This window comes from Coregonus lavaretus (assembly GCF_964263955.1).
Source record: "Coregonus lavaretus genome assembly, contig: HAP1_SCAFFOLD_2009, whole genome shotgun sequence".
NCBI classification, from domain to species: Eukaryota; Metazoa; Chordata; class Actinopteri; order Salmoniformes; family Salmonidae; genus Coregonus; species Coregonus lavaretus.
In genome coordinates, this window is record NW_028159481.1 from 1 (window position 1) to 12,866 (window position 12,866).

General features: G+C 45.4%; 1 protein-coding gene across 1 annotated transcript in view; it reads right to left on the bottom strand.

Annotated features, from left to right (window-relative positions):
• Positions 1–13: 13 nt before the first annotated feature.
• The window catches only part of LOC311122804 (filamin-C-like), a gene marked incomplete at its 3' end in the record, with an annotated part of 61,305 nt that continues 48,452 nt past the window's right edge, over positions 14–12,866 (bottom strand). Inside the window, exons 3-15 of the mRNA XM_084197119.1 lie at positions 12,746–12,843; positions 8,235–8,385; positions 6,094–6,212; positions 5,868–5,945; positions 5,617–5,779; positions 5,126–5,326; positions 4,581–4,703; positions 2,687–2,824; positions 2,347–2,473; positions 1,816–1,952; positions 962–1,155; positions 532–789; positions 14–127 (exon numbers count right to left, since the gene is read on the bottom strand). Coding sequence (XP_084053245.1) covers positions 14–127; positions 532–789; positions 962–1,155; positions 1,816–1,952; positions 2,347–2,473; positions 2,687–2,824; positions 4,581–4,703; positions 5,126–5,326; positions 5,617–5,779; positions 5,868–5,945; positions 6,094–6,212; positions 8,235–8,385; positions 12,746–12,843 — 1,901 coding nt within the window. The remainder of the gene's footprint in view (positions 128–531; positions 790–961; positions 1,156–1,815; positions 1,953–2,346; positions 2,474–2,686; positions 2,825–4,580; positions 4,704–5,125; positions 5,327–5,616; positions 5,780–5,867; positions 5,946–6,093; positions 6,213–8,234; positions 8,386–12,745; positions 12,844–12,866) is intronic.

Here is a 12,866-nt window from a genome sequence, read left to right on the forward strand (position 1 = left end):
CACCTTGTCCTGCCTCGCTGCAGTCCACAGTGAAGTAGGTGGGCTCGTTAGCCTTCAGACCTAACTTCTCCACACCTGGACCATACACCTTCACATTCTCTGGGTGGCTGCCCTCTCCGATGGTCACCTGACACACACACACACACACACACACACACACACACACACACACACACACAGCAATGAACATGCATTACTAGTACTGTAACATTGTACAAAGCTGTATACTATCTTTGCAAATGAGTCTGAATTTGCTATACAATTCTGTAAGTGATGTATGTACGTACTGTATGTGTATCTAACACAGGGCTCTCCAAAACTGTTCCTGGAGAGCTACCGTCCTGTAGGTTGTCGCTCCAACCATAATCTAGCGCACCTGATTCAAACAATTAGTTGATTGATAAGCTGAATCAGGTTAGTTACAACTGGGGTTGGAATGAAAATCTACAGGAGGTTGGCTCTCCAGGAACAGGGTTGGAGAGCCCTGATCTAACAGGTATTTGGCTACAGTAGATTGGTGGACAGTCTTACCCTGAAGGGACTGTTGGGGACGTTGACCTCTCCCCAGGTGATAATAATGGTGTGTTTGATGGGCTTGGTGGGAATGTAGACACAGAGGAAGGTGCTGTCTCCGTTCTCTGTGATCTGGATGTCGATGGGGAAGCCCTCTGCATCCTGGGCGTAAATCTTGAGCTGGCCCCTGCCAGCTCCACTTGTATCGATGGTGAACTCTGCTGGTTTGTTGACAATGCAGCCAATAGGTTCCAGACCTGGGCCATAGCACTTCACCTGCAAGGAGAGGGCATTCATAATGCTGTTATGTCATCCTTATGTAGCCTTTATGTCATTATTACGTCACTATTACAGTATGTTAGCATTCTCTTACTGTTACGTCACTTTATTATTCTCGTTCTACAGGCTGGCAAGCTGGTGGGGTAAATATGAAGGGGTGGGGTCTAACCGTCTCAGGGAACACGTCATTGGCTGCGAGGAGGATGTGGGCCATAAAGGGGCTGTCCTTGATGTCCTCGTCGTCACAGATGACGTGAACAGCGTAGTCGCCAGGCTCCGTGGGCCAGTAACGCACGTCACATGACCCGTCGCCCTTATCATCACACTCTATCTTAGCCTGCGACGGGCCCTCGATGGAAAAACCTGGGGATTGACAGAGACAGGGAGAGAGATATAGATACACATTATATAGAGGTGGGTAGAGATACAAGCTCACACACACACAGACACAGATACACAGGCAACAAAGAGACAAACAGGCATAGATGGCAACAGACTAAGAAAGATTGGCAGGTTGGTTTTGTTGTAAGTTCATCTTAATTCATATAATAACTGTGATGAGGTGAATCATCAGGGGTCATGACCTTTAGTTTCCTCCCTCAGCTGGCAGGTCAGACTGGTCATGTGACAGGAACAGGAAGCCCTCAGGCCTTGCATTGGTTGCAGTGACAAGTGACCCCAAAAATGTGGGCATTAATCTCTTCAACTCTCCAACTGCTAACAATTACAGACAGCCTCCAGTGTGTGTGTGTGTGTACTCATGGGCTTGACAGTGTGTGTGTGTGTGTGTGTGTGTGTGTGTGTGTGTGTGTGTGTGTGTGTGTGTGTGTGTGTGTGTGTGTGTGTGTGTGTGTACGTGTACATGTGCTTGGAAATGGAATCTGTGTAAGTTGCCTGACAGTCATGCCAGAATTTCAATGGAAAACAGTCCATCCCCTCTGGCCAATAAAATAATGAGACAGCATTCTGCAGCGTTATCCTGGGTCTTTCTGTTCTAACAGCCGACTGTCAGACTAGACTTACCCAGAGTTCCCACCTCCGTGCCGATGGCCTCCACCACAAAGTCAGCTGACTTCCCCACCATGCCTGTCTCCAGACCCGGCCCCCATGCCCTCACCTTCTGGGGCCCAACATCCTCACTCACCACCACCTCGAAAGGACTGCAGGAAACACACACACACACACACACACACATGTTAATGCAGACACAAACACACATACATACATAGACACACATACAGTCAGGGGTGGTCGAGTCAAACAGAAATCCTCTATAGCCCCATTGACTGTAATGTCAGCAGTGATATTTCCAGTTCCACCCCCCTCCCCCCTCTCCCCCCTCTCCCCCTCCCCCTCAGCCATTAACCTCCAAGGAATGTAGGAATGTACGCTTCATAACATGACTCATTACAGGTCATTTCAGCTCCTTTAAATTATTTCAACATCTGTCCTTCCAGGACACCCCTGGAAAGCCTGTAATGGTTCAGCCCACTGCCTTTGTAGCTTTCATGTGGTTGTGCCCACAGCAGAATAGGGGGGAAGATAGGGTTTCACCTGCGTGGGATGATCTGTCCGCCCCAGGTGATGGTGATGGTGTATTTGCCAGTCATGATGGGGTAGTAGTCACACTCATACACCCCGTCTCCCGCGTCACGCACCTTCACAGGCTCCTCTAGTCCCTCTGGGGGGTCACAAACAGGTCACACAAGGGTCACACACAGCATCTCAGAGGTCAAAGGCTAGCCACAACATACTGTAGCCTTCCTATCACAACTAGACCATTGAAAGCCATTACATTTCATGAAGATTATTTATGCCCCTATGAAACCAATACATTAATGTGGTGGCAAGTCATAAACAATATGACAAATTACATTCATATCCACACACTCACTTGGCCCCTTGATGGTGACCTTGAGCTCTCCGCTGCCGGCTCCCTTGGTGTACACCTTGAAGTCAGCCACCTCTTTCAGCCTCACTCCCTTAGGCTGGAGGCCTCTCCCTGAGGCCCGGCACACGTTGGGGTTGCTGGCTGAGGGACCACCGAGGGGTAACAGGGTTAGACAAGAAGATAACAGGATACATACACACACAGGCTGCTGCAGAGGTTGGCTGTTAGTTAGTCGGTTGAATGGTGCTGCATGAAGCACAATCTGCATGGGCTGCCAGGGAGGAAGCAACAGGAGAGATGGACATTGAATAGGAGTTATATATCTGCAGAACAGCTAGACAGAGAACATAGAGGGATTACTGTAAGACACTGGGCTTAAATGGATAAGATTGGCAGAATGAAAACAAAAATACTTGTTGAAAGGTTTCTGGAATAATTTCATTGTGCTTGAATACAATGACGTTACACGGTGAACCTCTAGATGGATGGATAAACATTCCAAAGAAATATAGCTAGCATAACTATGAAAACATTTTGAGTTATGATGCTGCAGGCTTTCCATTAGCTTATGACCAGTGCTGTAACAGGACTGTAAAAATGCCTTAGCCACAGAAAGCATTTTTGTCAAATTAGGAAGAAATAACCAGCTAATTCTCCCAATTCATCATCATTTTAAACCGCTTAAGTTTATAAATGTCCAAAAGAAAAAAAAAAGGAAAATAACTTAATAAAATAACTGAATAAAAAGAAAAAAATATGCATGGAAAATGTATTTATAGAGAGGTTGTTATTAAAATGGGTTATGAAGACAAACAATGTTATTGTTTGTTATGTTATGTTATGAAAAAGCTTTTAAGAATGTCAGGTTAAAAAGGAGCTAAAAATGGAGGAGCATTTGCATGTTCAGTGTTAGTCAGAAAAGATGGGTTGTAAATGGCTGACTGAACACAGAGCGATTGCTTTGGTCTGGGGTGGATGAATATGAGGATGATGAGCAGACAGTGTAATGAGGTATGTAAGACTCACACACGTCTGGACGGTCACACTGACGTTCGCTCTCGTCAAATGAAACAAAGGTCAAAGGTTAAGACAATCGATTTTTGTTTGACTTGAACAGGATTGTTTGTTTCAGGGTTATCAAAAAGTTAATTGGGAATCTATCACAAAAAAACTGTGTTATGGTACACTATGGTGCTGTTGTTTTGTTAAAATCTATTTATGTTAATTTACTGGGTGTTGTTACTCATTAGTTCTTTTGTAAATCGTCAAGTAAATTTTACGTCGCACATGGAAGAAATCAAATCACATGTGTTACAGGATATTGAGCCAAAGTGAGCTACAAACTGGGTAAAAATAAATTTGTGTGGGATTATTTGATAACTTTTTTGATATCCAGTATTCAAAGATTATTGCAATAAGACAATGTTAGAAGACCAATTGTAATGTACTCCTATTTTTGAAGGAGGTGATGTACTGTAAGTGTGTGACCTCTGTGTGTTGAAGAACTGCTGAGCGTCTGTAAAGGTGACCGTCCAAAACCAGCCAACCACATGGATGGATGGTGCTGCCTCTGTTGTTAAAATGAGGGGGAACTGCATTTCTTTCTCTCATTCACTCTCTTCATTTTCTTTCATTCTTGCATTCTCTTGCTCTCATCCTTTCATTTCCTCTTTCAGTTACACACTCACTCATTCCCTCTCATTCTCTCTCTTTGGAAGCTGCCTGAGTTGAAGGGGGGATGAAACCACAGAGGGCTAAACGCCAGCACATGCCATCAAGCTGGGGACCCCCTGGTGCGGTGCGTCGAGGGGGTTGGGGGTGTAGTTTTGAGTTTAAGGGGGACCAGGCTAGCGCAGGCAGGCTCCGGTCTCTCCTCCACGGGCAGGCCTGTACTAACTTGGTCGCCTGGGTTTGGGCGGTGTTGGGGGGGGCACTCTCTTGGCCTTGTCTGTGGGTGGGGTGCGTATGGACTGGGGCACTATCTGCACCGGAGAGCCGGGGGGCAGGGCGCTCGGTGGAGCTGCATGGAGGAACAACAACGACATGACATACACGCAGGAATAGGACAGGGTCACTCTGGAGAACCACCAGAACCCACAGCTTAGAACCCTGCCGCCCCAACACTCAGAACACATCCAGAGTCTTCCCACAAACCAAGAGTTCGCCAACCCTAACCCAACACTTTTCAGAAGAACCCAAAAGACTTCAGACCATGCCGGTGGCCTGTCTGTTATGGCAGGATATCACTGTCAGTTATGGAGATCAAATGTTTAGTAGTGAGGTCAGTCTAGACATTAAAACTCAATATTACTCAGATTAGAAAGAGGGAGGGAGTCAGATAGTGGATTACTGTAACAAATCAGTACGATCAACTACATCTGTGTCTGTGTGTTTGTGTGTTTGTGTGTGTGTGTGTAGTGTTTGTGAGTGTGTGTGTGTTACCCTCTGAGATGTGGACGGTGAAAGGGCTTCTGGGTATCTGCTGCCCAGCAAACGTCACATAGATAACGTGAGGCCCCTCCAGGATAGGGCCATAAGTGCAACGGAAGATACTGTCCCCCTTGTTTTCCAGAATGATCTCCACAGTGTCTCTTCTGCCCTGGGAGTCCACGATGATCACACCCACATCTCCAGCACCAGCACCTGGGGACAAAAAGAGATGTACTAACACCTTATACTGTGTGCTCAGGGGACAGAAATTGGCGTAACACTGGAGGACATTAGAGAGAATAAATACATAAATGTACTTTGTCATCATGATTGAAGGAATGAATATCAGCTAATATTGCAAAGCTACTGATAATTCTAAAAGATCCTTAGATTTACTTACAACCCTATTGACGAAACTAGGTGATTTCTATAGGAAAGGTAGATAGAGTATCTACTTCCATACCATGAACATGGTCCTCCCCAGATGTGTATGTGTGTGTTACCTGCTGTGTAGATGTCAAAGTAGGTAGGCTTATTAGCCACGTTGCCTACAGGCTCCAGTCCTGGTCCTCTGGCCTGCACCTTGTTGGGGTCTCCCATGGCCTTGGACACACTCACCACAAAGGGACTCCTGTCTATGTCCTGCCCAGCAAACAGCACCTTCACCTGGGGAGAGGAACACGCATAGACCCCTGTTAGACCGCTGGAGGAAATCCCATACTACTGAAGTTTAAAAACTGAGATAACATGTTACCTTGTGAAGGCCCTCCACTTTGGGCAGGTAGATGACAGAGTAGGTCCTGTTCTTGTCATTGTTGGGGATCACTCTGGCCTGGAACAGAAAGAGAGGGGTGAGACGGGAGAAAGGGGAGAGATAGAAGTTGGATGTGAAGAACTGTGTGGGCAAATGAACAGCCACTTCAGGGTGGAGGAATAAGGGAACGAGGAGCTAAGGGTTAATGTGGGTAAATGTGCCCCACCTCCTCTGTGTGTCCCTCGGGGTCTTCCACGTAGACCAGCACCTCCCCTAGCCCCGCCTCCACTGTCTCCACGATGAACTCAGCCGGCTTCAGCACCATGTTACCTCTGGGCTCAATACCTGATGGGGAAAAGGATGGAGACAGTAAGCAGGAGTAAAGAACTAGATGTGAGAGCCCTCTGTCACTTACTCTGTGATGACAGGTGCAAACAGGATGAAACACCTTCCTTTTCAACAATAATGTTGACATCATTTCTTACACCTAATATACAGTATAAACCAGAAGGCCTTTGGGCTATTGAGCCTTTAGAAGATGTAGAATGTTAACGAAGTATGCTTTTTTACCAAAATGTTATTTGTTTTGTTATTTTTTGTTGGGGGGGTGCATTGTACATTTCAAATTATACGTTTATAAAACATATACCCGTAGGCTGCCACTCAAAATAAGAAAAGAAACCACTAAGAAATACATACAGAGTTTAAGTAATAATACATTCAGTATAAACAGAATAAGAAAATAAAAAACAAGTGGGCCTCCACCCCCAACCTCCCATCCCATTCCCCCAACCCCGGGTCCTTAATGTACAAGAGAAAGTAGTGCACTATGTTGTCTCTCAATATACCTGGTAAAATAATGGTTAATAAACAACTCTAAGGGGGGCACTATAAAATCTGAGATTTTTTCCTAAATTATGCTTTCTCCGCTTGAGTTTTCCTTGTTTTAGATTGTTTTTTACTCTCAAAATTTAAATGGTTCATAGAGAAACAACGAAATTGGATGTTCTGAGTCCATATCTATGGTTAAATCACATCAGCATTTTTTTTAAAAAAATTTTTTAGTGTAACTCCCCTTTAATTGTGCATCTGGCCCTTTAATTGCGCATCTAGCGAGTGAGGAATGTGCCACCTAATGTGTCTGTCCAGCGATGGATGGTTCTGTACTACTGCTGCTCATTTCATGGCAAAGTTATTATAAAACATTTTTGTTGTGTGTGTGTGTGGGAGGGTGGGTGTGTGTGTGTGTGTGGGAGGGTGGGGGGGGGGGTGGATCAGCTTTAATATTGCAAATAGATTGTGGCTTCTATCAACATAATTGTCTGCATCGTTTCCAATCCCCCATAAAAAAAAGTTGTATAAATATATATATTGTTTTAAATAATACATAATTTAAATAATTTTCATGGCAACGTTTGCAAATAACAAATAATAGATATAAATGATATACTTACTCATTATATATTTCTGCCAGGTAAGCTTACTTTGCAGTTAACATTTAATTGAGAAGGTTTTGGGGAAAGTATTTCTGTCAACCCACAAGACAGTTATCACATCAACTGGCCACACACGGAGTGATGGACACAAACACGCGCACTACGCAGACAGACAGGGGCAATATTGCTTAAAATTCATTGGCAGATAGTGTTAGGTTTGGCTTTTTAAGCTAATAGTGGCTAACCAGGGGTAGGATAATGTTAATGTTGAGCAATGTTGTTCCTTGACTAGCACCATTCATTCTCGTTGTTGATCATTCTAATGTTATAACTTCTAATAGTAACTGTATCCACTGGCGATTAGGAGAGAGTGAGGTGATTGACATTTAAGAGCCAACATATTTTTTGTGGCAGTGCTGCCTACCAGCAGTAATCATCTCTGATTGATTGAGAGATTCAAGGAGCTATCATTGTCAAGTAACATAATAGATGCAAAGCATTGAATATTTGTAACTTTGACCCAGAAGCATTTAACTGCAGGGCAGTCCCACATCATATGGAGGAATGTGTCTACCTGATTTAGGGACACAGTGAACAGTTGGGAGTTCGGGCCAATTTAATCTTAAAACATTTCCCTGGTGTTAAATACTGTCTGTAAATAAACTTAAAATGTGTAAATTGATGGTTTGGATTGTGGCATGCCAAGGTCATATTTTTCCATATTCTGTTCCAGTTAAAGGGTTGTTCAGATTCAATTAGATCTGTGGACCACCATTTTTAAAAGCTAGCTCAGAATATGAGCTTTCCAAAAGTTGTTTATATATTATAGAGGTCAGTCCTTTCGGGAGCCCAGATCATTTATTTATAGATAAAGAAGTTCAAGATGCTTTGAAGGAGGTAATTTGTTACAATCCCGGTCTCTCTCTCTCACCTGGTCCGTAGGCCTTGGCCTTCTTGGGGTGCAGAGTCTTGGAGCGCAGTGGGGCACCAGGCTTCAGCTTGGACTTGGGGAACTGGGACAGGTAGGTCATCACCGAGTGCTCGTCCACATTGGGATCCACTATTTCCTCAGGGGCTATCACCTACAGAGAGGGGGAAGAGAATAGACGGTGCACAGGGTCAAAGGTTATCATCACTTCCTGTTTCTCTTAATACACAACAAAGATTATGGATATACTGACAAGATACATGTCTCTTCTCCCTAACAATGGGAGTCGTTGTCCACAAAGCGGCACGGCGGGCTGTCTAGCTCCTGCCTATCCTTTATTTGGATTGGTGGATACATCTCATTATTGTAATCCTTTTATGAATATTCGATGAGGGTGGTTGTCTTCAACCGCCTGTATTCAATGGAGAGAGAGGCTACGCTACTAGCCTCATCTCATGAATATGCATAGCCGTCTTGAGACAACTCCGATATAAAGTGTTTTTTCTCTAAGTTGACGGGATGTTACGTGTCCTACTTATATCAGTACACTCAAAATAACTTAAGCATTATGAAACTTCTATTTGATCAAATAAACCTCACATAGAAAATAAACCATTAACGTTTTTTCTTGACAAAAGTTTACACTCCTTGCTTGGTAGGCGAAACAATGAAAAAACGCCTCATGCTGGAGGGAGACAGATTTTCTACCGAGTTGGGCCTCTCTCTTCCTCTTTCTCTCTGTACACAATCAAAGCCTGATTTAATAAGAAGAGGGGGACTGGAAGAGGTGTCGCAAACAAAGGGGTAAAAGGTTATCACATCACTTCCTATTTCTCCTAAACACAATTAAAGCATGATTTAATAACATTATAATAAATATTGTATTAATAACTACAACCCGAGGATAAAGAGGTACGTTCAATTGAAAGCACATCAAAGAATGACATGAAATAGACATAGTGCCTAATGAGGCTATCCGTCTGCCTGTAAAGTTGTTGTAAAACTACAGACTGGTAAAATGACCCAGAAAACCAAGGCAGTGGAATCAAAAGCAGCAGCACTTATGGAATTAAAGGCTATTTGTATTGTCCAACATTGTGTTTTCCTTATGATCGCAGTAGAAAGATGGGGAGGAGAGGGGGGATAGAAAAGCGAGATATGCCACCAGGAAATCATGTTGGAGTGGTTTAATGTAATCAGTGTTTTATTGAGAAAGAAAGTCCCTCTACGTGGAGCTAGAGTGAGCTACAGGAGTGACGTTTGAGTAGAGAGAAGTGGGGAAAGGAGAGAGGGAGAGGAGGAAGGAGAGAGCAGAGGGAGAGGAGGAAGGAGAGAGCAGAGGGAGAGGAGGAAGGAGAGAGCAAAGGGAGAGGAGGAAGGTGAGAGCAGAGGGAGAGGAGGAAGGAGAGAGCAGAGGGAGAGGAAGGAGAGAGCAGAGGAGAAGCAGAAGGAGAGAGCAGAGGGAGAGGAGGAAGGAGAGAGCAGAGGGAGAGGAGGAAGGAGAGAGCAGAGGGAGAAGAGGAAGGAGAGAGCAGAGGGAGAGGAGGAGGGAGAGAGCAAAGGGAGATGAGGAAGGTGAGAGCAGAGGGAGAGGAGGAAGGAGAGAGCAGAGGGAGAGGAAGGAGAGAGCAGAGGAGAAGGGGAAGGAGAGAGCAGAGGGAGAGGATGAAGGAGAGAGCAGAGGGAGAAGGGGAAGGAGAGAGCAGAGGGAGAGGAGGAAGGAGAGAGCAGAGGGAGAGGAGGAAGGTGAGAGCAGAGGGAGAGGAGGAAGGAGAGAGCAGAGGGAGAGGAAGGAGAGAGCAGAGGAGAAGCAGAAGGAGAGAGCAGAGGGAGAGGATGAAGGAGAGAGCAGATGGAGAGGAGGAAGGAGAGAGCAGAGGGAGAGGAGGAAGGAGAGAGCAGAGGGAGAGGAAGGAGAGAGCAGAGGAGAAGGGGAAGGAGAGAGCAGAGGGAGAGGATGAAGGAGAGAGCAGAGGGAGAAGGGGAAGGAGAGAGCAGAGGGAGAAGAGGAAGGAGAGAGCAGAGGGAGAGGAGGAATGAGAGAGCAGAGGGAGAAGGGGAAGGAGAGAGCAGAGGGAGAGGAGGAAGGAGAGAGCAGAGGGAGAGGAGGAATGAGAGAGCAGAGGGAGAAGGGGAAGGAGAGAGCAGAAGGAGAGGAGGAAGGAGAGAGCAGAGGGAGAGGAGGAAGGAGGGAGCAGAGGGAGAGGGGGAAGGAGAGAGCAGAGGGAGAGGAGGAAGGAGAGAGCAGAGGGAGAAGGGGAAGGAAAGAGCAGGACAATGAGAGACTTAGAACAAGTGAGGAAAGAGATGGAAATGAGATAGAGAAAGAAAGAGAGGGGGGAAAAGGGGGAGATGTAAGGAAAAATAGAAATATTAGAGAGAGAGAGAGGGGGGGGGGATGTAAGGTTCTGCAGCAGCTGTTAGGCACATGAAATGTCTGTGTTTAAATAGCCCTCTGGATAATGGAGTCCCTAATTATACACAACTACAACACGGGGACTTACAGGTGGAAACACACACACACTCACACACACTCACATACTCTCACACACACATGCTAATTTAAAACCTACATACCCACAGGGGTGTGTTGCTCTGAGAGGAAACAGGCTGTACATGCTAAATAGGTGCCACTGCTTCAGGCATACATACTTGTACATACATACATACACAGACTCTTACTATAGGTATTCTACTCCCAATGTATTATGCTGATATCATATCTTAAACCATGCCTCATGGGCAGAATAAATAATGAGTTTGGCAAAATGACTTTCCCAACCTTGTTAAAGGGTCTGTCAACAGGTTCTCTGTTTTCAGACTGAGAATGATATTGATCTGACCCAGCTTGCATCATGCTGTGCATCCCATTGTGTCAAAATGGCATATTTTCTCCCTTTCTAATAGTTTCTCTTTCTCTTTACAGTCATCCATGTGGATCCCTCTCTCTCTCTCTCTCTCTCTCTCTCTCTGAGGGGTGTCAGAGGGTTTTCTGGCTATATTTAACCCTTGGGTGTAGGGCCAGGGGGCGAGCCTGAAAATAGACCAGCCATTATTTAGCATGGCCACTCGCTGCGTTAACCATTATGCTACTCTCTGTGTGTTCCTCTACTGATACAGGGTCAGTGGTGTTTTGGGGATCACAATGTTTAAGGTTAGACAGGGGTATCAAGAGCTGATCCTGGTTCAGTTGTTCAAGATGTAAACACGTCCCACGACCTTGTTACTCCCACCATGTGACACGGGGCTCTAAGCATGCTGGGATTGCCCCCATTCTGCCATACAGTGATGGACTGGACCCTCCCATATAAGCTCAAATACAAGATACACATACACACACACAAAAACACACACACACACGTGCACACACACACACACACGCTCCCTCCTCTATACACATGCATACACTTATTAAGAACAGCTTAAGAAAATAGCAAGGCCCATCATGGTCTCACCAATCCTCCTAATCCCTAATATTTATGCCGCCATATATTTGCCTTCTCTCTCCTCCCCTCATTTCTCTATAGAGAGTTGCAGGTTTCCTTGGTCTGTATAAAAATCATTGACTAAGGAGCAGAAGGTTGTTTCAGCTAGTGGGAACTAATGTTTGGGCCAATTGATACATTGAAAGAAGTGCTTATTGACACGATAAAACTCAGGGAATATAGAGTTTCTGTTCATGTTTTCCATCTTAGAATCTAGAAGTGCTATAGACTAGTGTGTGACTGGGGGACAGTTTGTGGTTTCATATGAACATGCTCCAGTGGTCCTGGTAGTGGCATCGGTTAACCCAGCCTCGCCTCTTCAGAATCCAGCCTAACCTGATGCCAACCTGGCCTCTCCTCTCTCCAAGACCCAGTCCAGTACAGCAGCATGCCAATGTACCTCCACAACCTCATACTGAAGAAACAAGCTGAACACAATCCCACATACACTTATCCACATAGGCCTATGTGGCCAACAAACATAACAGCCCTGAGCTCCAGCTTACTCTGTTCAGACCGGATCAGACCAGAACGGTCACCAGCAGAGCTGTCTGTAAGTGTGATGTTCAGACAGAGAGGGACACGCCCCCTACATCCTGTTTACCTGGCTGTCACTCAAACCCTATCATGACCTCTAACTGACCACCTGGGCTAGAGGAGACAGGCTGTGGAATGTCACCTGGGAAACACCCACCCACTCCAACTCCAACTCACACACTCAAAGAACAGATTGATCATACATGCTTATGACAAGTCTTACAGTGAATTTAAAAACACATCACAATACATTTTACCAGCCTTTAAGCTGTAAAGTCTTACCAAAGATTGCCCTGCTGTTTACCACTGAAGCCAGTTGCCTCAGAGTAACTGAGTCTAAAGCAAGTATGTGGATTTGAGTTTAACTAGATGAGTTTAACTAGATGAGTGTTAACTATATGAGTTTAACTAGTACGGATGAGTTCAGGTTATGTGAACTAAACCAGGTGAGACCAGGAGTGAATGTGAGTGTAGGTGGTGTGGTGATGTTACCTGGGGCACTCCGAGCCAGTCGTCAGCCTGCTGCATGGCCTCCCTGGCATTCTCCACAGGCTGGCTAGGATCCCACGTCTCCCAGTCAGGACACAGGCCTACATGACAGGGAGGGAGGGAG